This window comes from Myxocyprinus asiaticus, chromosome 43, assembly GCF_019703515.2.
Source record: "Myxocyprinus asiaticus isolate MX2 ecotype Aquarium Trade chromosome 43, UBuf_Myxa_2, whole genome shotgun sequence".
Lineage (NCBI taxonomy): Eukaryota > Metazoa > Chordata > Actinopteri > Cypriniformes > Catostomidae > Myxocyprinus > Myxocyprinus asiaticus.
Genome location: NC_059386.1, coordinates 30,802,409 through 30,825,201, shown reverse-complemented (window position 1 = coordinate 30,825,201; position 22,793 = coordinate 30,802,409). Strand labels below are relative to the sequence as shown.

The following is a 22,793-nucleotide window of genomic DNA, read 5'->3' as shown; positions in this document are numbered from 1 at the left end:
TCAATTATCAGCAAATTAAGTCATCATATAGATAAAATAGTCATTGCAACAATGTTTTGTTGTTATGCTCCTCCCATGGAGACTAGAAAATGTGAAAGAAAAATTTTCACAGATCTGTCACAATTACCTCTGATCAGGAAGTCTTATCTCATGACACGATTGAGGGAGTGCCAGGGCCTTTATGTACTCCGCCTAGTGATGGTACAGAGCATGTGTAGTAGGGACAGGAAAGGCACATGTTTAACAGGCTCAATTACAACAACATGCTCTGATCTGCTGTATATTTTACTTGAAAACATAGTCACATGGTTTGAAAGAAAAAAATTATTTAAGCGAGAGGAGGAGGAAATGAGGACCGGATAGCAGCACGCTTACCTGGCATAACTTTACTTTTGCATTATGCTTACACTCATGAATTTACCTGACACATCTGTGCACTTGGGCACCTATTGGAGGAACTGACCTGGCCTTTGCGGCCTCACTTAAGGAGATGACGCAGAATGGTACAAAAGCCGGCAATGGCACTCATACTGATAGTCTTAAAATTGTGATCGTTGGAGATGGGGGTTGTGGAAAGACATCCCTGCTCATGGTATACGCCAAAGGAGATTTCCCAGAGGTAAACATTGAGATATGGGACACATATTGGTTAGGGTCAAAATTACACATATATTACAAAAGAAAACACCTACACTATTTAATATGTGTACAGTATGTACATGAATAGCTTAATAATAAAGCCTGAAACATATTAAATTGTGATTTGCTTAAATTTTGCACCTGATGCTATTCTTGTGCATATACCAAATTTAATGAAACACTTAAATGCTATTAAAGGCTGGTACAGAAATTAAAACCTTTAACCCACATTTCCAGGTACAATGACAGTTAAAGAGGAGATATTGCAAAATACTGTATGTGAAAGTAATTTACACAATATCCTCAGCAAGTTTTTCCACTCGTAAACAGCATTTCTAGTTTCTGCCAACGCCTTAATGGTTAAATGTGTCATGTTGAAACCAGACTTTTTTTGCACCATCATCCAGTATATTCATGTACAACTCTAATTTATTAATGGTTTTCAACAGAAATATGCTCCATCTGTGTTTGACAAATATGTCACCACTGTGTCTTATGGAGGAAAAGACATACAGTTGAATCTTTATGATACAGCAGGTAAGTATCAACATCCACCCTGTCGAAAGACACGAGACACACCTTAGATTCCAGACATCCCATTCTCAAATGACATGTTTCATTGATTGAATATTTAGACAGGAATGTTCAGTGCAAAATGGTTTTAAGGCCAATTGGTAATAGTTTTCATAGCTAGTATCTCAAAGGTGAGACACCATGCAGACTTTGATCATTACATGTAAATAAGAGAATTTCACATTTTTGTTTTGTTGTGAGCGTTATTTTAATGATGAATTAATGTTAGAAAGGGATGTTTATCACATTACTGATTATCGAGACAAATAATCCCTCATATTTTTTATATATAGAGGCCTGCTTATTGACATTTTAAGACTATAGTATATATATCTCCTATTTAAAGTGTTTATTGGTAAAACTAACTTGTAAAATATGTAAGCCATTTTGAAATATTCAAATTCTAAAAATGACCTCCTAGTTTCTAAGCTGTGGCTTCGTGGGACAGAATCTGCTTGCGGATGTGGTGCAACATGCTAAAAGCCACATTACTAAGTGTGTAGCATAGTTGTTAATGTGTGGATAAACAATATAATGTGTCTGAAACGATTTAGTCATATATATTTTTTCATAACTTTTATATACATTAGTATTATTACTAAAAAAGATTGGTAACACTTTTAAATAAGGTTGTTTTTGATAAGATTTGTTAACTACATTAGTTACCATGGCCTAACAGTGAACAATAGTTTAGTAGCATTCATTAATCTTGGTTAATGTTGATTTCTATATTGATACGTTTTTTTACAATAAAGGTTGTATATGTTAGTATTAGTTAAAGGAATATTCCGGGTTCAATACAAGTTAAGCTCAATGGACAGCCTTTGTTGCATAAAGTTGAGTGCCACTAAAATTAATTTGGTCTTGTCCATCCTTTTCCTAAAAAAACAAAAATTGAGGTTACAGTGAGGCACTTACAATGGAAGTGAATGGAGCCAATATGATCTACTGTGGATTTTCTTAATATCATCGTGCCTGTTAACAGGTGCATGTAAACTGGCTAGAAATACCATGTTAGCTTAGCTAAATGTTCACACGACAATTTACACAAGGTTTATTTCTATTTCTACTGCTCCAAACTTACTTCAAACTGACTTCTCTGTCTGTATAAATGCAACGCATCTTAAAGTGTTTCACTGCTGTTTAAATGCTCCTCGGATCACATAATTTATATGTATAAATGTTTTCCTGAACTGAATAGACTAAATATTAAATGAAACAAATGACAATAAAATGTAATCTCTTCAGTAATCAAAATACTTTTTAAATGTAACTGTATTCTGATTACCAATGATTTAAATTGTAACTGTAATGGAATAAAGTTACTAATTTTTAGTATTTTAAATACGTAATCCCGTTACATGTATTCCGTTACTCCCCAACCCTGAATATGAACTAACATGAACAAACAATTAATTATAGTATTTGATGAATTAACATTAAAGCTGAAGTATGTAATTTTTTGCGACACTAGCACCACCGAACGGAATTGCAAAAATAAACGTTAAATAAATAAATGTTTTCAAAACAGCTTTCTGAATACGCCTCTTGCCTGCAGTTGTTTAAACAGTCAGAAAGATCTGCCCTCAACTCACACCATTGGTTGAGTAATGACGTTGGTGCGGGTCTCTCAAAACAAACACAGGAATTTTTTATAATGCCACATAGACACAGTTTATACTTTTAGAGAAAATTAACATATTAATGACTTAGTTGTCTCTGCATATTAAGCTGGAATAGAAGAACGTTTTTAACACAGAAAAACATCAGCTTTAACTAAGATTAACAAATGCTGCGATAGTACGAGGTGGCGAATTCGTACCAATTCGTGAGTTATACACCCACCAATGAGAGACGCTTCCCTCGTGTCTTTGTAGTTCACGATGTAGCATTTGTTCCGTGTTAACACAAAAACTGTGTTTTCTGAACTTTAACCCCTAACCATAACCCCATCCCTAAACCTAACTATAGCCCTACCCAGAGCGTAAACATAATGTTAAAAGCCCTTATGTGTAATACAGAAGAAAGCGATACTTCCGGGTTCCAAACGCAGAGTGGTTGATGATATGAATTAAGTCGTTCGAATTGTTATGAATTTAACACCTCGTAGCAATGTGACAAATTTTTATGAGACTTTGCTGCAACGTTCTGATAATTAAGATGCCCTAGTTTTGTTGGAAATGTGTTATTAGTTCATAGTTTGTTTATAGTTCAAACATTTCAGAACTGTACATTCAGGAACTACAAGATATATATTTTGCATTACAGTGAATAGGTTACGATGACTGCTATCCAGAGATAAGGAAGTGCAAAATTGTTTAATCCATCCACAATAACAATACGTATACTGTAAATGTTCTCTTTTCGTTGCATTTACATGTTCATAATTCCCTGTAATCACTCAGACATTTATATGGCTTTTTATAAGAGCTGACACACTAAGGTATACACATTACATCATAGTAATGTGAGCACATTGTCGCATTGATCCACTAGTCCAGTCCATTATAAATTACATCTATAACTTCTACAACTTTAAATGCCCTTTCTTTAGTTGAACTGCTTATCAGAGACACACTGTTGCCCAAGGCTTTCTTTGCCTCTCAGGAACAGGAAGTTCAAGCCAGGATGTGGTTTTATACTACATTTCAGTTCTGTGTCGAAAAACTCTGTGCATAAAATATGACATACTAGGACATGCCATATGGTCATCGTTCTCTTCCTACTCTGTTGAATGACTGTTGTATTCTGATACATAATCTCCACTGAAACAATAGTTGTTTTTAGTTCATTCAAGGAATCTATGTGAATGGTAAAACTGCATGCGTCTAATCCAAATCTGTTGTGTACATTGACAGGCCAAGAAGACTATGATCGCTTGAGGCCACTCTCCTATCAAGATGTAAACCTCGTTATCATCTGCTATGATGTGACAAATCCAACTTCTTTCGACAATGTGACGATAAAGGTGAAATAATTTACCTTTAGGAGATTAGTTCACTAGTCTTTTACTCACCTTCATGTTGTTGCAACCCAGCATGTTGTTTAACCATTTTCGCTGAGCAAAGGGCTTTAAACAGGGTTTTTAGCTTTATCATTATTTTACCATCTTAGCTATTCTGTCAAATTTGGGCAGCTGAGAGTAAAATTGCTTTGTAATTTTTTAAGCATACATCAAATGTACCTTTCAATCTGAAAGTTTCGTTTGACCAGCAGAGATTTACGACTATATACTTGATAAATTTGACTTGCACAAGAAAACATTACACAGATCTTATTGTACTTCTATAACTTAACTTTCATGCCATTTGTGGTGTCTCCTCATTGGTCACATCAGAGGAATGTGCCAAACCCTGTTTAAATAAAGGCAAAGCCAAATGACTGATAATTCAGAGCCTATAAATAGATACAGTGGCCCCAAAAGTGTTAGGTCATCATCTTTAATCAAAGAATGTCATATCTCTTCACAGAACTAGCTTCACTTTTCTAGACATTTTTTGCTGTTACTTTTAACAAACAGGTTCCAAGGTGATTTTTAGTGGATGTTTGGTTTGAAGTCAGTTACCCTCAAGTCTACACAAGTTCACATTTGAAATTTTTGCTTGAAAAGCATGCTTGTGAAATATGTCTTAAAAATAAATGGCACTTAGTTTGATATTTTGTCATATAATGCGGTGATCTGTAAGTATGGCTGAAGTGTCCAAATACTTTTTAGGGCTACTGTAAATCATTAGACCAGGACATTTTCAATGTTCTGAGCTGTTCTCTTTCTTTCCCACAGTGGTACCCTGAGGTCCGTCATTTCTGCGGAGATGTCCCCATTATCCTCATAGGCTGCAAGACAGACCTGCGAAAGGACAAAGAGAGGACGAGGAAACTCAAAGCCTTAGATATGGCCCCCATCACCTATATTCAGGTATGGATATAGGGTCAATTTTGATTTCCTATTGAAACAGGAAGTTTGAGCGATTTGGTGTCATTAGGTGGAGGGACATTCTCATCCTAGAGAGTATTTGATTGGACAAAAATCTGCGTAGTGCAGGATGAGTCATCAAAATTTTTGGTCTGCATGAAAGAAAGACTGTACATTTTTAAATGTGTATATCGGTTAAAGGAATATTCCGGGTTCAATACAAGTTAAGCTCAACCGACAGCATTTGTAGCATATGTTAATTACCACAAAAATAAATTTTGACTCGTCCCTCCTTTTCTTTAAAAAAAGCAAAAATCAAGGTTACAGTGAGACACTAACAATGGAAGTGAATGGGGCCAGTTTTTGGAGGGTTTAAATGCAGAAATGTGAAGGTTCTAATTTTATAAAAGCACTTACATTAATTCTTCTGTTGAAACTCATGTATTATTTAAGCTTTTTTTTACAGTCATCATAGGGTTTGTTGACATTACATCGTCATGGCAACGAAGTTGTAAAATTGGCGATAACTTTAAACAGAAAAGGTTATTAAGCAATTTTATCACACTATTTTTTTTTTTTTAACATGCATATTGTTTATGTCTTGTGGTTATACTTTTGAAACAGTGAGTATTTTAAAGTTTACGGATTGGCCCCATTCACTTCCATTTTAAGTGCCTCACCATAACCCAGAAAAAGGGGCAAGTCAAAAGAATTTTTTTGTTGTATTTAGTATTAAACCACAAAAACTGTTGATTGATCTTAACTTGTATTGATCCAAGTATATTCCTTTAAATGTTAATTTTGTCAAATTTTAGGAGTACACTAGCATATAGATGGCTTCAAAACTAATAGACACAGACTAAAAGCCACAAAACTCCCATTTTTGTTTCATGGGTACCCTTTTATTTTAAGAGTAAGTGCATAAAAGTTTGGCCAGTCATGAAATGCTCACTTACTCACCTTCATTTGTCATTTTCAACAGGGCGAAGAGACCCAGAAGCAAATGAATGCTGAAATATACCTGGAGTGTTCGGCTAAATATAGAGAAAATGTGGAGGACATTTTCAGAGAGGCAACCAAGCGGGCATTAGCAGCACGGGCTAAAGCAAAACGTGCCCGCAAAAAGAAGAAACGTTGCACCATTCTGTGACCATTGCAGGAAGAACAAACAGCGAAAACACATTTTCTTCATTCACTTTTTGATACGAACTACAATATGTTGTATACATTCAAAAACCATCTGTAATGCCTCTCAGAAATGGTTAAGCTGTCTCCAAGGAGTATTTTTTTACAAGGACATGAGGAGTGTGTTCTCTCACAGTCCTTCCTGCAAGAAAGACTTAGTGTTTGACTTAGTTATATGACTTGATTGAATCTTTTCTTCCACAATTGTGAATCCAATAAGAGATGGACAAAACTGGAGTAAATGCTGCTGTTGTTTTAGGGAAGACCACAAAAAGTTTGGTGCCACTTTGGTTACATTCTTTGTGTTTTATGATGCTTTACTGTTTTAACACACATCTAATGTTATGTAAGTCATTTAATTTTGTAACTCCTGCCTACTGGGATATAACATGTTATTGGGGTATATTTAGGCAAATCAAAAATGTTTACATTCATAACTCGGGTAGAGAGAACTGTACTGGGCATGTGCGGTATAACTGTCATCAGTCTAGTTTGTTTGTAATTGAAGAAATTTAGTGTTGCAATTGCCCCAGTTTCACCCGATTACACAATAGTTGTAGTTTTAAACGCAGTTACAATATTGTTACAGTCCATGGGCTTCCAAATCTGTCTTTGATTGTCTGTTTTCGGATGTATATTTGGAGACATATCACTTTATAGGTGCTGTAAGCGATTTGTTTGTTCATGGAAAGGTATGTTGCTACTCCCTAAACATTATTAATGAAATAAGTGTCATGAGATATCTCACCTATCTCTGGGACAGCTCTAGACTCTGTAAACAGCAAACAAAAATGTTCCGCTTTCTGCCTGTCAATCATAATATTGTAATTGCAGCAAAGTAGTGAGGCTTAATGCCATTTTATTCCATGTTGTTCATAACAGTGTTCTGTTGAGGGCGCTATTTTACTGATGATGTTTTTGACAACAATTTCTGCTGATCTCGGTCTCAATAAAGCTCATTTGGTATCTTCTGAGTGCAGGGTTTTGGAAAGAGAGAGCGTGGCTAATACATTGGCTCAGCTTGTGGAAATTCTAGAATGCGTACAGTACCTTTAACTGTAGACCACCACCATTTTTGCCACTTTAACTGGAATTTTAAATATAATATTCTAGTTCTCACGTGTTCAAATCTCATCTAGGGGCCAGAAAGTGCTGAATTAGATATCATACATGCAATGTAAACAATTGGTATTTTCCATCATGTGCTTAGATTGCACAAATAAAACCATGAAATCATATATTTAAGTTAGAGATTGTATGCATTATATATTATGGCCATTTTGTGTGTGTGTGTGTGTGTGTGTGTGTGTGTGTGTGTGAAACACGTTTGTGTCACTATTACAATTCAGTCATTATTACAATTCAGTTTTTGTGTAGGCCCATTTTCACCCTCAATCATAAACAAAAATCAAACTGCAGCCACATGCCTGTTTCAAATTGGCACGCGCAGACAAATGATCGTTCGTGTGTCTGCATTCCCTGCAAAAGAAACTTGGTCAGAGTACAACTTATTGTGGTTTGTACAACAACTCCACCTTAGCAGGATGTGACAGTGGTAACGGAAGCCTTCTTATACTGTTGCGAGACACAACAGAGAGACTTAAATGTTTCTTCAGCTCCAAATTATTATTATTATTAATGCTATTCTTCATTAATTTTAATGTGGTTAGTATTTTCATGAGGCACATGTATTTGCAATTTTCTAGCTTGTGAGCTGATACTATTCTTGGCATTGCAAGTCATTTTTCAAAATTATTTTACAACTTTATTGTACGACTTTTATTCCCATATAGACCAACCAATCAACAAACAGAATTTCAATCGATACAATACAGGCACAACATTTTAGCCAGCCTCTGCTAGCTTAAGTTTTTAGACAGCCCCTTAACACACCCACCACAGTTGTAGCACGTTTTAGCACAAAGTGAGGACTTTTCAGACAGTCCCTTACCCACTGTAGGCACTTCCAAAGAATATCAACGTTAAATTAATGATCTTGAACGATTTCCGGGTGACACTGGACCAGCTTAAATACGAGACAAATCGCATCCCATATTGATTCAATAAGGGAGGGATCATTTAATCTTTAAATACGGGATGATCCCGTATTTTACGGGACAGGTGGCAAGCCTAGTAACCTTACAAAAGCTGTTTTATTCTACATGGAGAGGGTCCCCTCAGGGGGGCTGCCATGTTATAATCACATGACCAGCCGAATACTACTTGTGTCAGCCCAGTAACTGCCCTGTTCTTGGACACTTTCACACATGGATTAAATTAATTATGGCTGACTGTGAATAGTAAATTCCTACAATGACATCGGAAACTGAAAACTATTGCGTAATGATGATGTCACTAATGTCAATGTAAGTCCAAAACAACTTTAAAAACGGTTCCTTTAAAAATAATAGAAAAGGAACGACCATGATGTTCTCTCGTGAAATATTTCGTACGAGATCGTTTTATTCACAAAGAGACCGACCAATCAACAAACAAACAGAATTTTTAATCGATACAATGCAGGAATTAAAGTTTAGCTAGCCTCCTTCACAACGCTTTATTTTAAGAAGGAAGGTCTGTGAACACATGTGGTTACTCATTCCATGTCTTTACATAAAGTGTAACTCTAAAGTTTTTTTTCATCTATTGTTTTGTCCACCAGTCGAAAATCACATCAGCAACCATTATTAATTTAAATTACTACAATTTAAGAATGGTTGATTGCTAAACAGAAGAAACATGTCTTACACTTGCGCCCACTGGCGGTGAACGTGTAAAACTAGACTGATTTTCAGATGAGGCCACAAAGATTGCATCAGATTGATTTTATTTGCCTTATATAGCAATAGATGGTGAATGGAAATTCATCTTGACATCTAATTAGCCCTCTGGAAACGTTCTTTCCTGCAGTTTGAGGGCTTATTTTACGTTCAAGCGAAAAGTGCAGTCATTTCCCCCTCCAATGCGAATAAAGATATCACATATCAGGAAAATAAAATCTTTTGTGGATAGTGACAGCTGTTACAAATGAATTATGAAGTTTTAAACAGAGATCAACGGTGCATTTCCCAACATGAGAAATCACTTTTGTACAGCTTTCCACTTCAATTCCAAATAGTACAGAACACTTGGTTTTAGACTAAACTGAGCCAGATGTAAACGGGCAAAGAGCAGCATTAAGGCAAACAAATATCCAGTCACCAGCTGCAAATCCTTTTCACTACTTTGCTTTGTAATATCATATTGGGAGAAGGTTTTGTCTGCGAATTCCCTAAGAAGCATTTTATTAAACAGATAGTTTACCCAAAATGAAAATTCTGCCATCACTGACTCAATGTCATATTGTTCCTTCTTTTGTGGAACACAAAGAGATATTAAATGTAATGTTAGTCTCAGTCACCATTCACTTTAATTGTTTGGAAAAATGATGGCTGAGACTCCCTAACATATTTTTAGTTTCATGGAAAAGTACCATTTTTGGGTGAACTACCCATTAACAAATGTTGCATTATCGGGCAAAAATAACTATTTTTTTCCTTTGACATTTTACATGGTCAGTCAAATTACATTTGCCAGCAAAAACACTCTTGAAACACAGTTCTGTTACAGTAGATGTAATTCTAACAGCATTCACTCACAGTTGGCTGACAACAGCACATTACGCAAAATATTGTTTAGCATTTTCACTGGTTTTTGTAATTTATGATGCTGTTACATGTCTAGGCCTTTAAATACAACTACCAAACAGGTGAAAATTACAAGGCAAGAAAATGTACTTTAAAGTGTTAATGCAGCTTTATTGCCATCATTATCATTAATTATATATAAACAAACACATTTTTAAGGTGTTAAGAAATGTCATGTGACCTTGATTTAAGGATCTGGCCTTGTTCAATAACTAACGTGCAAAAACACAACTTGTCCCTTATAAACGCTCACAATACAAAATACGAGCATACAGTATGATTCTTTTTAAATGACTTGTGGGAGCGCAAGTATTTATTCAGTTATACTGTAACACTATCCAGCTTTTTTTTATTTTTTTAAAGGGTTCATGAACTGAGAAATCAAAATTCCCTTGATCTTTTGACATATAAGAGGTCATTGTACTATAAAAACATCCTGTAAGTTTCAGAACTCAAAACTTTCTCGTTACTCTAAAAACAGCTTATATTGAAGCCAATCTGCCAAAACGACAGGATGTGGAATGTGCCACTTTATTACGTAATAGTGTGGCTAAACACCGCCTCCGCAGAAGAAGATCAACGCCTGCTTCTACATCACTGCCTGTTTAGCCCCTCCCACCGATTCACGCATGTAGTAGGTAAATAACGAGAGAGGTAAACGCAGGTCTACACAGAAACCAAACGATAAAGATGGCTCCGAAGACAACAAGATGCTGTGCATTGCCAAGTTGCGGAAAAACACAGTCTTTGCATTGCCTTGCTTCTGATCTCAACATTAGGAAAGAGTGGATGAACTTTATTTTTAATGAACTTCCAGACCACGTCAGTAAGAACTTGGTCCTTCACTTCATTTTACCGCGGATTCGTTTACAAACAAGGCACAATTCAACGCAGGATTTTCAGAAAGATTGAAACTAAAAGACGATGCTGTGCCGACTATATTGGATCCGACAGTAATGTCGCACCACACAAGTGTGAGTAACTGTTTTTATTACGTGGTCACTATTGCTTTGTCTGTTATTACAGATCGTTTGATATGTACTGAGTATTTATGCGTTTTTAACCTAAATCACAGCAGCGTCCATCTATGAAGGATGTAGGATTTTTAAATATGCAAAATTGTTAGCCAATCATACCAGTGGGCGTTTACTTCCGATTCTACAATCCGCCACGCCTATTCAAACTGTGTGTTACGATGAGGGGGGTCAAAACAGGACAGAAAATAGTCTATTACTTCTAAATTATGATGTTTTTTTTATGTAAAAATCTTGATAAGTGGACCTCAGAGAACAGTACAAAATAAAAAAAAAAAAGGTAGTTCATGACCCCTTTAAATGCAAAGCAGAAATCCCTTTGAGAACGCACTGAACTGAGCATCTGCATTTCAGCAGCGTGTGGCTTTTGTAAACATATCCATGCAAGAGAACAAAATAAAAGTGTTCTCACTTATGTATACAGTGTTTAAAAACTTTAAAGTTTTCAGTGGTACCTAACCCAAACATTACCCTCTAATAGCTGTGATTGCATAAAATAAGAGCAAAAACATGGCAGACAAAAGGGCATCATTACACATAATCTCGAGTTTCCACTGTTGCCAAAATGAGTTCGAGAGATGTCAACATCTTCCTCCGACTCTCTCCAAACAGCTTATGGGACATGACTCAATAGACGAAACAGTTGTGCACTTTGTAGTTCAGTTCTGCGAGTTCCACACTGGCCTCATTGGGTATGAAATCTTCCAGCTTCTCATCAGTTCTTTTTGATCTTTCCTTTGTTCTTCTGGAGTTTTTGGTGGACCACTTTCACAGTGGTGAGAAAATTACCCAGGAACAATATGAGAAAAGTCCAGGCCAACATGAACACCTAGAATATGAACCAATGGTCATGTTGATCAAACATTTAAGAGCAAAAGTATGTTTTCCCACTTCACAATACTGGAAAATAACTAAAGTGGCAAGAAAAAGTATGTGAACCCTTTGGAATTACCCGCATGTAAACTCAGCAAAAAAAGAAACGTTCCTTTTTCAGGACACTGTATTTTAAAGACAATTTTGTAAAAATCCAAATAACTTTACAGATCTTTATTGTAAAGGGTTTAAACAATGTTTCCATGCTTGTTCAATGAACCATAAACAATTAATGAACACGAACATGTGGAACGGTCATTAAGACACTAACAGCTTACAGACGGTAGGCAATTATGGTCACACTATAAAAACTTAGGACATTTCAGAGACCTTTCTACTGACTCTGAAAAACACCAAAAGAAAGATGCCCAGGGTCCCTGCTCATCTGTGTGAACGTGCCCTAGGCATGCTGCATGGAGGCATGAGGACTGCAGATGTGGCCAGGGCAATAAATTACAAAGTCTGTACTGTGAGACGCCTAAGACAGCACTACAGGGAGACAGGAAGGACGGCTGATCGTCCTTGCAGTGGCAGACCACGTGTAACATCACCTGCACAGGATCAGTACATCCGAATATCACACCTGCGGGACAGGTACAGGATGGCAACAAAAACTGCCCGAGTTACACCAGGAACACACAATCCCTCCATCAGTGATCAGACTGTCCGCAATAAGCTGAGAGAGGCTGGACTGAGGGCTTGTAGGCCTGTTATAAGGCAGGTCCTTACCAGACATCACCGGCAACAACGTCGCCTGTGGGCACAAACCCACCTTCTCCGGACCAGACAGGACTGGCAAAAAATGCTCTTCACTGACGAGTCGTGGTTTTGTCTCACATGGGGTGATGGTCGGACTCGCGTTTATCGTCGATGGAATGAGCGTTACACCGAGGCCTGTACTCTGGAGTGGGATTGATTTGGAGGTGGAGGGTCCGTCTTGGTCTGAGGCGGTGTGTCACAGCATCACCGGAGTCACTGCAGGCAATCTCAATGCTGTGTGTTACAGGGAAGACATCCTCCTCCCTCATGTGGTACCCTTCCTGCAGGCTCATCCTGACATGACCCTCCAGCATGACAATGCCACCAGCCATACTGCTCATTCTGTGTGTGATTTCCTGCAAGACAGGAATGTCAGTGTTCTGCCATGGCCAGCGAAGAACCCAGATCTCAATCCCATTGAGCACGTCTGGACCTGTTGGATCGGAGGGTGGGGGCTAGGGCCATTCCCCCCAGATATGTCCGGGAACTTGCAAGTGCCGTAGCGGAAGAGTGGGGTAACATCTCACAGCAAGAACTGGCAAATCTGGTGCAGTCCATGAGGAGGAGATGCACTGCAGTACTTAATGCAGCTGGTGGCCACACCAGATACTGACTGTAACTTTTGATTTTGACTCCCCCCCCGCCCCTTTGTTCAGGGACACATTATTCCATTTCTGTTAGTCACATGTCTGTGAAAATTGTTCAGTTTATGTCATGGTTGTTGAATCTTTTTATGTTCATACAAATATTTACACAGGTTTGCTGAAAATAAAAGCAGTTGAAAGTGAGAGGACGTTTCTTTTTTTGCTGAGTTTATACATTTGTCTTAAAATCTGGTTTGATCTTCATCAAAGTTACAATATTGAACAAACACAATCTGTTCTAACTAATAACACAAATTATTGTTTTGTTCTTGTTCATACTGAATATATCATTATAACAATTCACAGTGTAGGTTGGAAAAAGTATGTGAACCTCTAGGCTAATGATGTCAACAAAAGCTAATTAGAGTCAGGAGTTGGCAAACCTGGCATCCAATTAATGAAACAAGATTGGAGGTGTGGGTTAGAGCTACATTGACTTAAAAAAAAATAAAAAAAATAAAAAAAAGCACTAAAATTTGTAGTTTGCCATTCACAAAAAGCATCTACTGACATGGACCATGCCTTGCAAAAAATAAAAAATAAAATAAATAAATAATAAAAAAAAGATCTCAGAAGACCTAGGATCAAGAATTGTTGCTTTGCATGAAGCTGGAAAGGGTTTCAAAGTTATCTCAAATAGCTTAGATATTCATCTGTCTACAGTTAGACAAGACTGTCTATCAATGGAGACAATTTAGTACTGTGGCTACTCTCCCTAGAAGTGGCCGTCCAGCCAAGATGACTCAAAGGGCACACCACAGAATGCTCAGTGAGGTAAAAAAGAACCCTAGAGGGACAACAAAAGACTTGAAGGAATCATTGGAACTGGTTAACATCTCTGTTCGTGAGGCTACTATATGGAAAATAGATCACAGAAAACTTAAATGCAGAAAACCAGCAGTATTCACATACTTTTCTTGCCACAGTATTTATTCATTTCAAAGGTTAAAGGTAACAAAACTGATTGCAACCCATTTTACTTCTGTAATCAGACAAATTTCTGATTGAAACAGGACATTAACAAGTACATCAAGTAATGCATCTACAACCCCAATTCCGAAAAAGTTGGGACAGTATAAAAAATGCTAATAAAATTTTTTTGTAAATTATATTTGTAAATTTGTAAGTGATTTGTACATTATATTCACCCTTTGCTATATTGAAAGCTCTAAAACTACACATTATATGATGTTTTACCCTGTGAATTTCATAGTTTTTTTAATGTATAGTCATTTCAAATCAGATGATTGTAACACGCTCCAAAAAAAGATGAGTGTTTACCACTGTGAAACATCACCATTTCTTCTAATAACACTTATTAAGCATTTGGGCACTCAAGACACAAGTTTGTAAAGTTTAGAAAGTGGAATTGTCCCCCATTCATCCATTATGAAGGTCTTTAGCTGCCCAATTGTACGGGGTCTTCGTTGCCTGATGGTGTGCTTAATAATGCGCCACACATTCTCAATTAGAGACAGGTCAAGACTGCAGGCAGGCCAATCTAGCACCTGCACTCTCTTTTTCGGCCAGTATGTGGTTTGAAGTTGTCCTGCTAGAAAATGCAGGGGCATCCCTGGAAAAGACGGTGCTGGATGGCAGTATATGCTGCTGCAAAATTTTTACATATCTGTCTGCATTAATGATGCCCTCACAGATGTGCGAATTACCCATGCCATGGGCACTGACACACCCCTGGCCCATACAGACACTGGCTTTTGGACCTGATGCTAATAACAGCTTGGATGGTCCTTTTCCTCTTTGGCCCGGATAACACAACGGCTGTGTTTTTCAAAAAAAAAAATTGAAATGTGGACTCTTCGGACCAAAATCACAGTTCCACTGTTCTACTTTCCATCTAAGATGAGACCGAGCCGAGAGAAGTCGGCAGCGCTTCTGGACAGTGTTGATGTATGGCTTCTGCTTTGCATAGTAAAGTCAACCTTGCATCTGTGGATGCAGTGGTGAGTGGTGTTGACTAACAAATGTTTACTAAAGTTATCCCAAGCCCATGTTCATGATATCCTTTACAGATTAATGATGTTTTTTAAGACAGTGACGTCTGAGGGATCACAGATCACGCGCATTCAGAAGTGGTTTTCGTCTTGCCCTTTACGCACCGAGATTTTACCAGATTCCTTGAATCTTTTAAATGTACTGTGCACTGTAGAGGGTGAAATGCCCAAAATCCTTCGAATTTGTCTTTGCGGAACACTGTTCTCAAAGTGCTGGTTTATTTGCTGAAGCATCAGTTGGCAAATTGACAAGTCTTGAACGGTCCTTGCTCTTGAAGGACTACGCTGTTTTTGGAGGCTCCTTATATAGTATACAGTACTATGACACGATTGCCTCACCTGTTTAACATCTCCTGTTTCACATCGCCTTATTTCAACTCGTCAAATTGTTATTAGTCTTAAATTGCCCCTGTCTCAACTTTTGGAGTGTGTTGCAATCATCTGATTTGAAATTACTGTAAATATAAAAAATAAAAAAACAATTCACAAGGTAAAACATCATATAATGTTTAGTTGTTGTGCTTTCAATATAGCAAAGGGTGAATATAATTTACAAATCACTCCTTTGTTTTTATTAGCATTTTTCATACTGTCCCAACTTTTTCGGAATTGGGGTTGTAAAATAAATACATAATTTCTGTCATTACCTGCCATTCCTTGCAGTCATCATGGGCAGACAACCTAAAAAGAGTCACAGCATTGTACAGCTGCCAAAACTGACCAGAGAAGAGAAAATATCTTTATGTCAGTGAACTGAATCAATACTCATGTCTGTTAATTTTAAGTGTTAAACAGATGACAGTTATATGTACTTCACAGTTTTACCGTCTCGAATGCATGAATGCTTTCATAAATTACACATATAAACTTAGTTTTAGGGTGGTGGAAAAGCCCATTAGGAAAAAAAATGTTTTATGTACCCTGACATACTGCCATGCATGGGTTCATATTAACCCTTAATCTCAACTACCTCATTCCTTTCAACTAACTAATCTCCGTTTTGTACACGCATGCACTTGAAACATGTGGTTGGGGGTGGGTAAGTGCTGAAATAATCATGCACGAATAACTCAGTTACAGCTAAAACAAAGTGGGTAATCAAAATAATGCAAATCAATTTGTATTATTTATTAAAACATTCTGTACTATTTATCATACTAGTGTGCTTTAATGTTTAACCAGCAAGTTTGTTTTGAAATGCTTTTATTTTGTACAAAATGGCACAGTCACACTTGTGGTGTTCCTGGTCAAAAATGACTGGCAACTGAAAATGAATGGGGGAGATCAAAAATAAGAGAAAAATTGAGTGTTCAGGAGCATGTTCATCACGTTCATGTTCACATATGCGCATGTGTGCTTGCAAACATAAAGACCTCAGACCTGTGCACACGCACACACGCACACGCACACACACGCACATGCACACACACAAACTCTTGAGTATTACATGCTTTCTTTTTCACAGAGATGAACTTTATCCTACCCTGAATTGCATCCAACATGCATTCATCCATCCAACATTACTACACACACGCGCACAAACACACGTACACACATGCGCACGCACACACAAACACATGCTCACGTACATGCACAAACTTTGAGTATTACATGTTTGTGTTCATATATGTGCATGGATGAATGTTGGATGGACGAATGGATGTTGGATGCCATTCAGGATAGGATAAAGTTCATCTCTGTGAAAAAGAAAGCATGCAGTCCTCAAGAGTCTGTGCATGCGTGCGCATGTGTGTTAGTGAACATGTGTCTCCCCCATTAATTTTCAGTGGCTGGTCATTTTTGACCAGGAACACCACAAGTGTGACTTTGTGCCATTTTGTACAAAATAGAAGCATTTCAAAACAAACTTCCTGGTTAAATATTAAATCACAGAATGTTTTCATATTTTATTTAATATTGCCAAAATTATCCACAATAATGCTTTTCCCCCTCAAAAACAGAGGGGAAATGAGGCCTACGATCAATAAGCTCCAAAAAGAAATACAAAACCTGTGCTAATTGAAAGAAAACATGTTAACAAAAAGATCTAATCCAATATTTGGTGATAATATAGCACAACGAGAGATTTATAAGCAATTTTTATTAGGCCGGTCATTTTTGACTGGGAACACCAAATTAGGTAAAAAAAAAAAAAAAAAAGTGTCAAGGGTACAATAAAATATGTTTTTAGATATTGGACACTGGCACAAGGCACATTTATTCATGATAAAAAAAATAAATGTAAAAAAAAAAAAAAAAAAAAAACATACATTTTAAAAACATTCTCCTCCCTGTCCAGTAGGTTGTGATATGCACGAAGAATGCGAATCGCCAAAAACAAAAGAAGAATGTGAGCGTGGAGATTTATAGTAAAAAAGGACTTACATATTGATCTGTTTCTCACCCACACCTATCATATCACTCTGACTGAAAATATGGATTTAACCACTGGAGTCTTATGGATTACTTTTATGCTGCCTTTATGTGCTTTTTGGAGCTTCAAAGCTCTGGCAACCATTCACTTGCATTGTATTGACCTACAGAACTGAGATACTCTTCTAAAAATCTCAGTTTGTGTTCAGCAGAAGAAAGAAAGTCATACATATCTGGGATGGCATGAGGGTGAGTAAATTAGAGAATTAAAATTTTTGGGTGAACTATCCCTTTAACTTAAAAACTTCCATGACTTTTTTTATTTTTTATTTTTAGAAATTTCAATAACTTTTGTAAAAATTGTACAATTATCTGTCATTTTCCATGACTGTGGGAACCCTAAATCTTTGTGAGAAATTAACTTAATTAAATGTGTTAATAATCATACAACAGGCTGACAAGTACAACAAAATGCAAGCAATCCAGGAAGAAATAACATTTTTAAAAGCACAAGATTGTCAAAGAAATTAAAGGCAACAATTAAACACTAATACTCACATGGCCAAAGAACAGAAATGGAAGGAGGAATGTGAGCCCCCTCCACATCCATGACTGAAATCCCTCTGTATGCGAAACATAAGAAAACTCATTATGACAACATGAGAGGTCAGTGGTAGAGTTCAACCGATATTGGTTTTTAAAGCCCGATACGATACTGATTATTTTTGTGTTTAAATGTCCGATAACCGATATGCATAGAAGGATTTTAATTTAGTTGCAATATACACTTGTTCAAAGCCCCTCACTTATCAAAAATTTAAAGTCTTTTGTGTCCAACTTGATTAGTTAACCTGATATTAAAGAACCGATTAAGTGGAAAAGTGGAAATATTGGTTAAAAATATTGGTAAATGGGTCTGACTTCAGGCTAGACATGCAACATCATCCAGATCAGTGTTTCGCCAATGAGTCAGTGTCTGAACTCTTACCCACTGTCAGGTCCAGCTGGTTTCTTTCACCCAGAGCTCGTAACCGATACAAGCAGCCGCTCTGATAATAATACTGTAGAAACTGCACACAACCTAACAAACACAAGTCTTCATTATGAAGTACTGTAACAAAGCTTGACCTAAACTTACAATCAGGTCCCACTGTAAGTCAAATGAAAATTATATAGTGTAGCAAATAGAATAAATACTCTGATAGATGGAGAAGGCCAGGAACTGACTTCTGAACATCTGATACATTGGACCTTCTGGCCTTAAAAGACAAAAAACAAGAGTGGTTAAAAGCAGTGTTTTCAAACCGGTGGGCAAATGTGTTTAATTGTTTTATGTAAAGTGTAAGAAGTGCATTTATGATATACTTACCATGTTAACATAACACCTGATAAAAAGGTTGAGACATAGTGATGTGAAACCCACCAGCCTTTAATTCTACAAAAAACAAAAACAAAAAAAAAACAAAAAAAAATTTATACATATATGATCAGGTAAATTTCAATTTTCAAATTTCAAGGACCTAGGACAAGTTCAATTTAAAAAAGGAACAATATCAGCTGATATATTGGTCTATCAATAACCTTAAAGGAATAGTTTACCCAAAAATGAAATCTCTCACCATTTACTCATGCCATCCCAGATATGTATGACTTTCTTTTCCAGAACACAAACAAATATTTTTAGATGAATATTTCAGCTCTGTAGGTCCATACAATGCAAGTGAATGGATACACAATTTTGAAGATCCACAAAGCACATAAAGGCAGAATAAAAGTCATCCATAAAACTCCAGTGGTTAAATCTATATCATCAGAAGCGATATGATTAGTGTGGGTGAGAAACAGATCAATATTTAAGTCCTTTTTACTAGCAATTGTCCTCCCTGCCCAGTAAATGGCGATATGCACGAAGAATGCAAATCGCCAAAAAACAAAAGAAGGATGTAAAAGAAGATTTATAGAAACAAAATACTTAAATATTGATCTGTTTCTCACCCACACCTATCATATTGCTTATGAATGCATGGATTTAACCACTGAAATCGTATGGATTACTTTTATGCAGCCTTTATGTGCTTTTTGGAGCTTCAAAGTTCTGGACACCATTCACTTGTATAGACCTACAGAGCTGAAATATTCTTCTAAAAATCTTTGTTTGTGCTCAGCAGAAGAAAGAAAGTCACACACATCTGGGATGGCATGAGGGGCAGTAAATGATGAGAATTTTCATTTTTGTGTGAGCTATCCCTTTAATATAGATGTAAGTTGTCTTCATAATGCAGTCAATAGACAATACAAGAACCAATCGTTATTTTACACAAAAATGATCCAGTCAGACTGAACTTACCGGGAGCCATTGCTCATGAGCACACTCTCTCTTATCGTCAAAGTGCAATAATACCACACCAATAAAAAATTGAAGATTTCATCTGTAACCCTGCGAACAAAGGACATATCGCCATGTTACATTCCAAAAGGTAATTTTCCTGATTTTGATAGTTCTCCCATGTAATAACAGTATGTTAATCTCTCATAGAACTCACGACTTACCGGTAGTTGAGAAGGAAGAGACAGGAAATGGCACCAAACATAAGTATTATGGTCATATAAAGTTTGAACTTCTCATATTCATCTTTGTAGGCAAATCTGTTGTAGAAAACACAAAGGTAGCCTAATTTTGCATTCAGAAATCTCCCAGACAGTTTGAAGAACACATTTCACATCTGACTTACTTTGCTTGGTTGCTGAGGAGCGTAACATTCACATTTCCAAGGACCAAATTTAAGTACAATCTGTAAAAGTAAGGAAAAAGTTTTAGATGGGGAAAAAAACAAATATGTCATATAGTATTGTAAATATCACAATCAGAATGAAGTACTCAAACTGACCCATTCTTCTTTGGCAAATAGGCTTCCATGTCAAAAAAGACATTTTGCCTTTCTTTAATTTGGACCTGCAAGTCATTTACCACATCTATTTCCTTCCCATTGCAGGTTTTCGCACACCTGTTTATAAAATGAGAGGGAAAGGATTAATTTACCTCATTGTGAGTGTGTACGTGCAGTATGTACTCAAACTGAATGAAGGCTCTTTAGTAATCTGAAACCTGGCACATACTTATGAAGACTTTGCTTGAGGTCTTTCAGTCTTTTTCTCTGTTTGCTAACGGCACTGCTGCATCTCGCCTGCAGGTTGATCAGCTCCTCCAACTTCTGTCTGTAGACTTTGTGAGCTTCCTATTAAAAATAGTAATACAAACAAAATTACAATTAGCATGTTCAGCCTGTCACCATTCACTTTAATTGTATGGAAAAAAAAAAGTTATTGTGCCAAACATCTCCTTTTGTGTTCCACGATAAAAAGAAAGTCATATGGGTTTGGAAAAACAAGATGATATGTTTTGATGATGATATGAGTTGGCTGAACGATCCTCTTCAATCAGCAAAAACTTCCAACAAAACAGGTCCTACTTGCTCTGAAGAGATTAGGGTGGGATTGACCTTTCAATATGCACATGCCAATCTCTGACTGCACCATTTAAAGCACGAGGCAGCAAGTAGGGGCATTTCAAGTATGGCACAATCCATCCCATCAATCAAAACAGTTTTGCCCTTTAAAGAGATAGTTCACCCAAAAATGAAAATTCCCTTATCATTCACTTACCCTCATACCATCCCAGATCTGTATTATTTTCTTTTTTCTGCAGAACACAAATGAAGATTTTTAGAAGAACATCTCAGCTCTGTAGGTCCATAGAATGCTAGTGAATGTTGGCCAGAACTTTGAAGCTCCAAAAAGCACATAAAGGCAGCATAAAAGTAAATCATGATGACTCCAGTGGTTAATGTCTTCTAAAGCGATACGATCGCTTTGGGTGAGAATCGCGAGAACTGACAGGTGCGCAATTCAACCATCAGTTCTCATGTGAACATGCCAACGTGCTTACGTCACGCGAGAGGCTGCAAGAACTTTGTCTTCTCATGAACGTGCATTGGAGAGCGCCCGGAAGTGAACATTTATAGTGAAAAAGGACTTAAAATGTTATGTTTCTCACCCAAAGCGATCGTATCGCTATAAAATACATTCATTTAACCACTGGAGTAGCATGGATTACTTTTATGCTGCCTTTATGCATTTTTTGGAGCTTCAAAGTTCTGTCCACCATTCACTTGCATTGTATGGACATACAGAGTTGAGATATTCTTCTAAAAATCTTCGTTTGTGTTCTGCAGAATAAAGAAAGTCATACACATCTGGGATGGCATGAGGGTGAGTTAATGAAAAGGGGATTTTCATTTTTGGGTGAACTATCCCTTTAAATCAGACTATTCTTGGCAGTAAGACCTGACAGCCATTACTATATACTGTACCTCCTGTCCCATACAAGTCGCTTTGGATAGAAGTGTCTGCTAAATTAATAAATGTAAATGAGGTACAAAAAAAATTGTATTACCATGGTACTTTTGAAAATATTCAAATCCCTTAGAGCTACATGCATCTTTATGCAAAAGACAGACATGCCAATATCTGATTTACTGTCTATACTAGAGCTACATCATCATCCTGCAATCTGACCCTGACTCTCATGAATCGATCATAAGAGTAAACTGAATGTTTTTGCAAAAACCTGATAAAGTTGAGCAATAACTCCTCTTAAGTTAACATCTAACCAAAAGTCGTGAATCATTATCAGATCATGAAGATTTATTGTTTTATAATAAAACAGATATGAGGCTCATTATTATGACACTCAAGATGTAACTGAGAGCTAATGTTGGTTTAACACACATGTACAGTAACAAAAGAAAATTAGTTCATCTAGAAATTGTAGCATGTTAGCCACATTACAAACATCAATAACGACCCCTTTCGCTTCATAACTAACCTGTAGTTCATGGTTTGGCTATGGGAACACGCATATAACACGCATCGTTCAGTTCAAACCTGTAATTGTTGATATTCTTGATCTATTTCAGTCCATTCACATTGACATCTCTCCAGTGACATTGTAACCTGTCTGCGTTCACGCTGCTGTGCCGCACACTGCCGATAGTGGGCGCTCCAAGTGTTTATATAAGCTCCGCTTCTTCACCCATTCACCA

General features: G+C 36.9%; 2 protein-coding genes across 3 annotated transcripts; one reads left to right on the top strand and one right to left on the bottom strand.

The window, feature by feature from the left end:
* Positions 1 to 229: 229 nt before the first annotated feature.
* LOC127433439 (rho-related GTP-binding protein RhoF-like) lies at positions 230 to 7,284 on the top strand. Its single transcript, XM_051685350.1, has 5 exons — positions 230 to 619; positions 1,089 to 1,176; positions 4,071 to 4,180; positions 4,994 to 5,128; positions 6,108 to 7,284. Exons 1-5 carry the CDS (start codon positions 491 to 493, stop codon positions 6,273 to 6,275), a joined length of 630 nt encoding a protein of 209 aa, XP_051541310.1. The 5' UTR covers positions 230 to 490; the 3' UTR covers positions 6,276 to 7,284.
* Positions 7,285 to 10,967: 3,683 nt separating this feature from the next.
* Positions 10,968 to 22,749, bottom strand: LOC127433434 (transmembrane protein 120B-like). Of its 2 annotated transcripts, none has more exons than XM_051685342.1 (12): positions 22,636 to 22,749; positions 20,809 to 20,927; positions 20,580 to 20,696; positions 20,424 to 20,483; positions 20,242 to 20,337; positions 20,039 to 20,128; positions 19,061 to 19,126; positions 18,889 to 18,950; positions 18,680 to 18,772; positions 18,250 to 18,314; positions 15,966 to 16,034; positions 10,968 to 11,859 (listed from the first exon to the last, which is right to left on the bottom strand). In XM_051685342.1, the coding sequence occupies exons 1-12, from the start codon at positions 22,696 to 22,698 to the stop codon at positions 11,746 to 11,748; spliced, it is 1,014 nt and encodes a 337-aa protein (XP_051541302.1). In that variant the 5' UTR covers positions 22,699 to 22,749; the 3' UTR covers positions 10,968 to 11,745. The 2 variants fall into 2 exon arrangements, with proteins under 2 accessions (XP_051541302.1, XP_051541303.1); XM_051685343.1 differs by lacking the exon at positions 22,636 to 22,749 and adding an exon at positions 22,577 to 22,593.
* Positions 22,750 to 22,793: the final 44 nt, after the last annotated feature.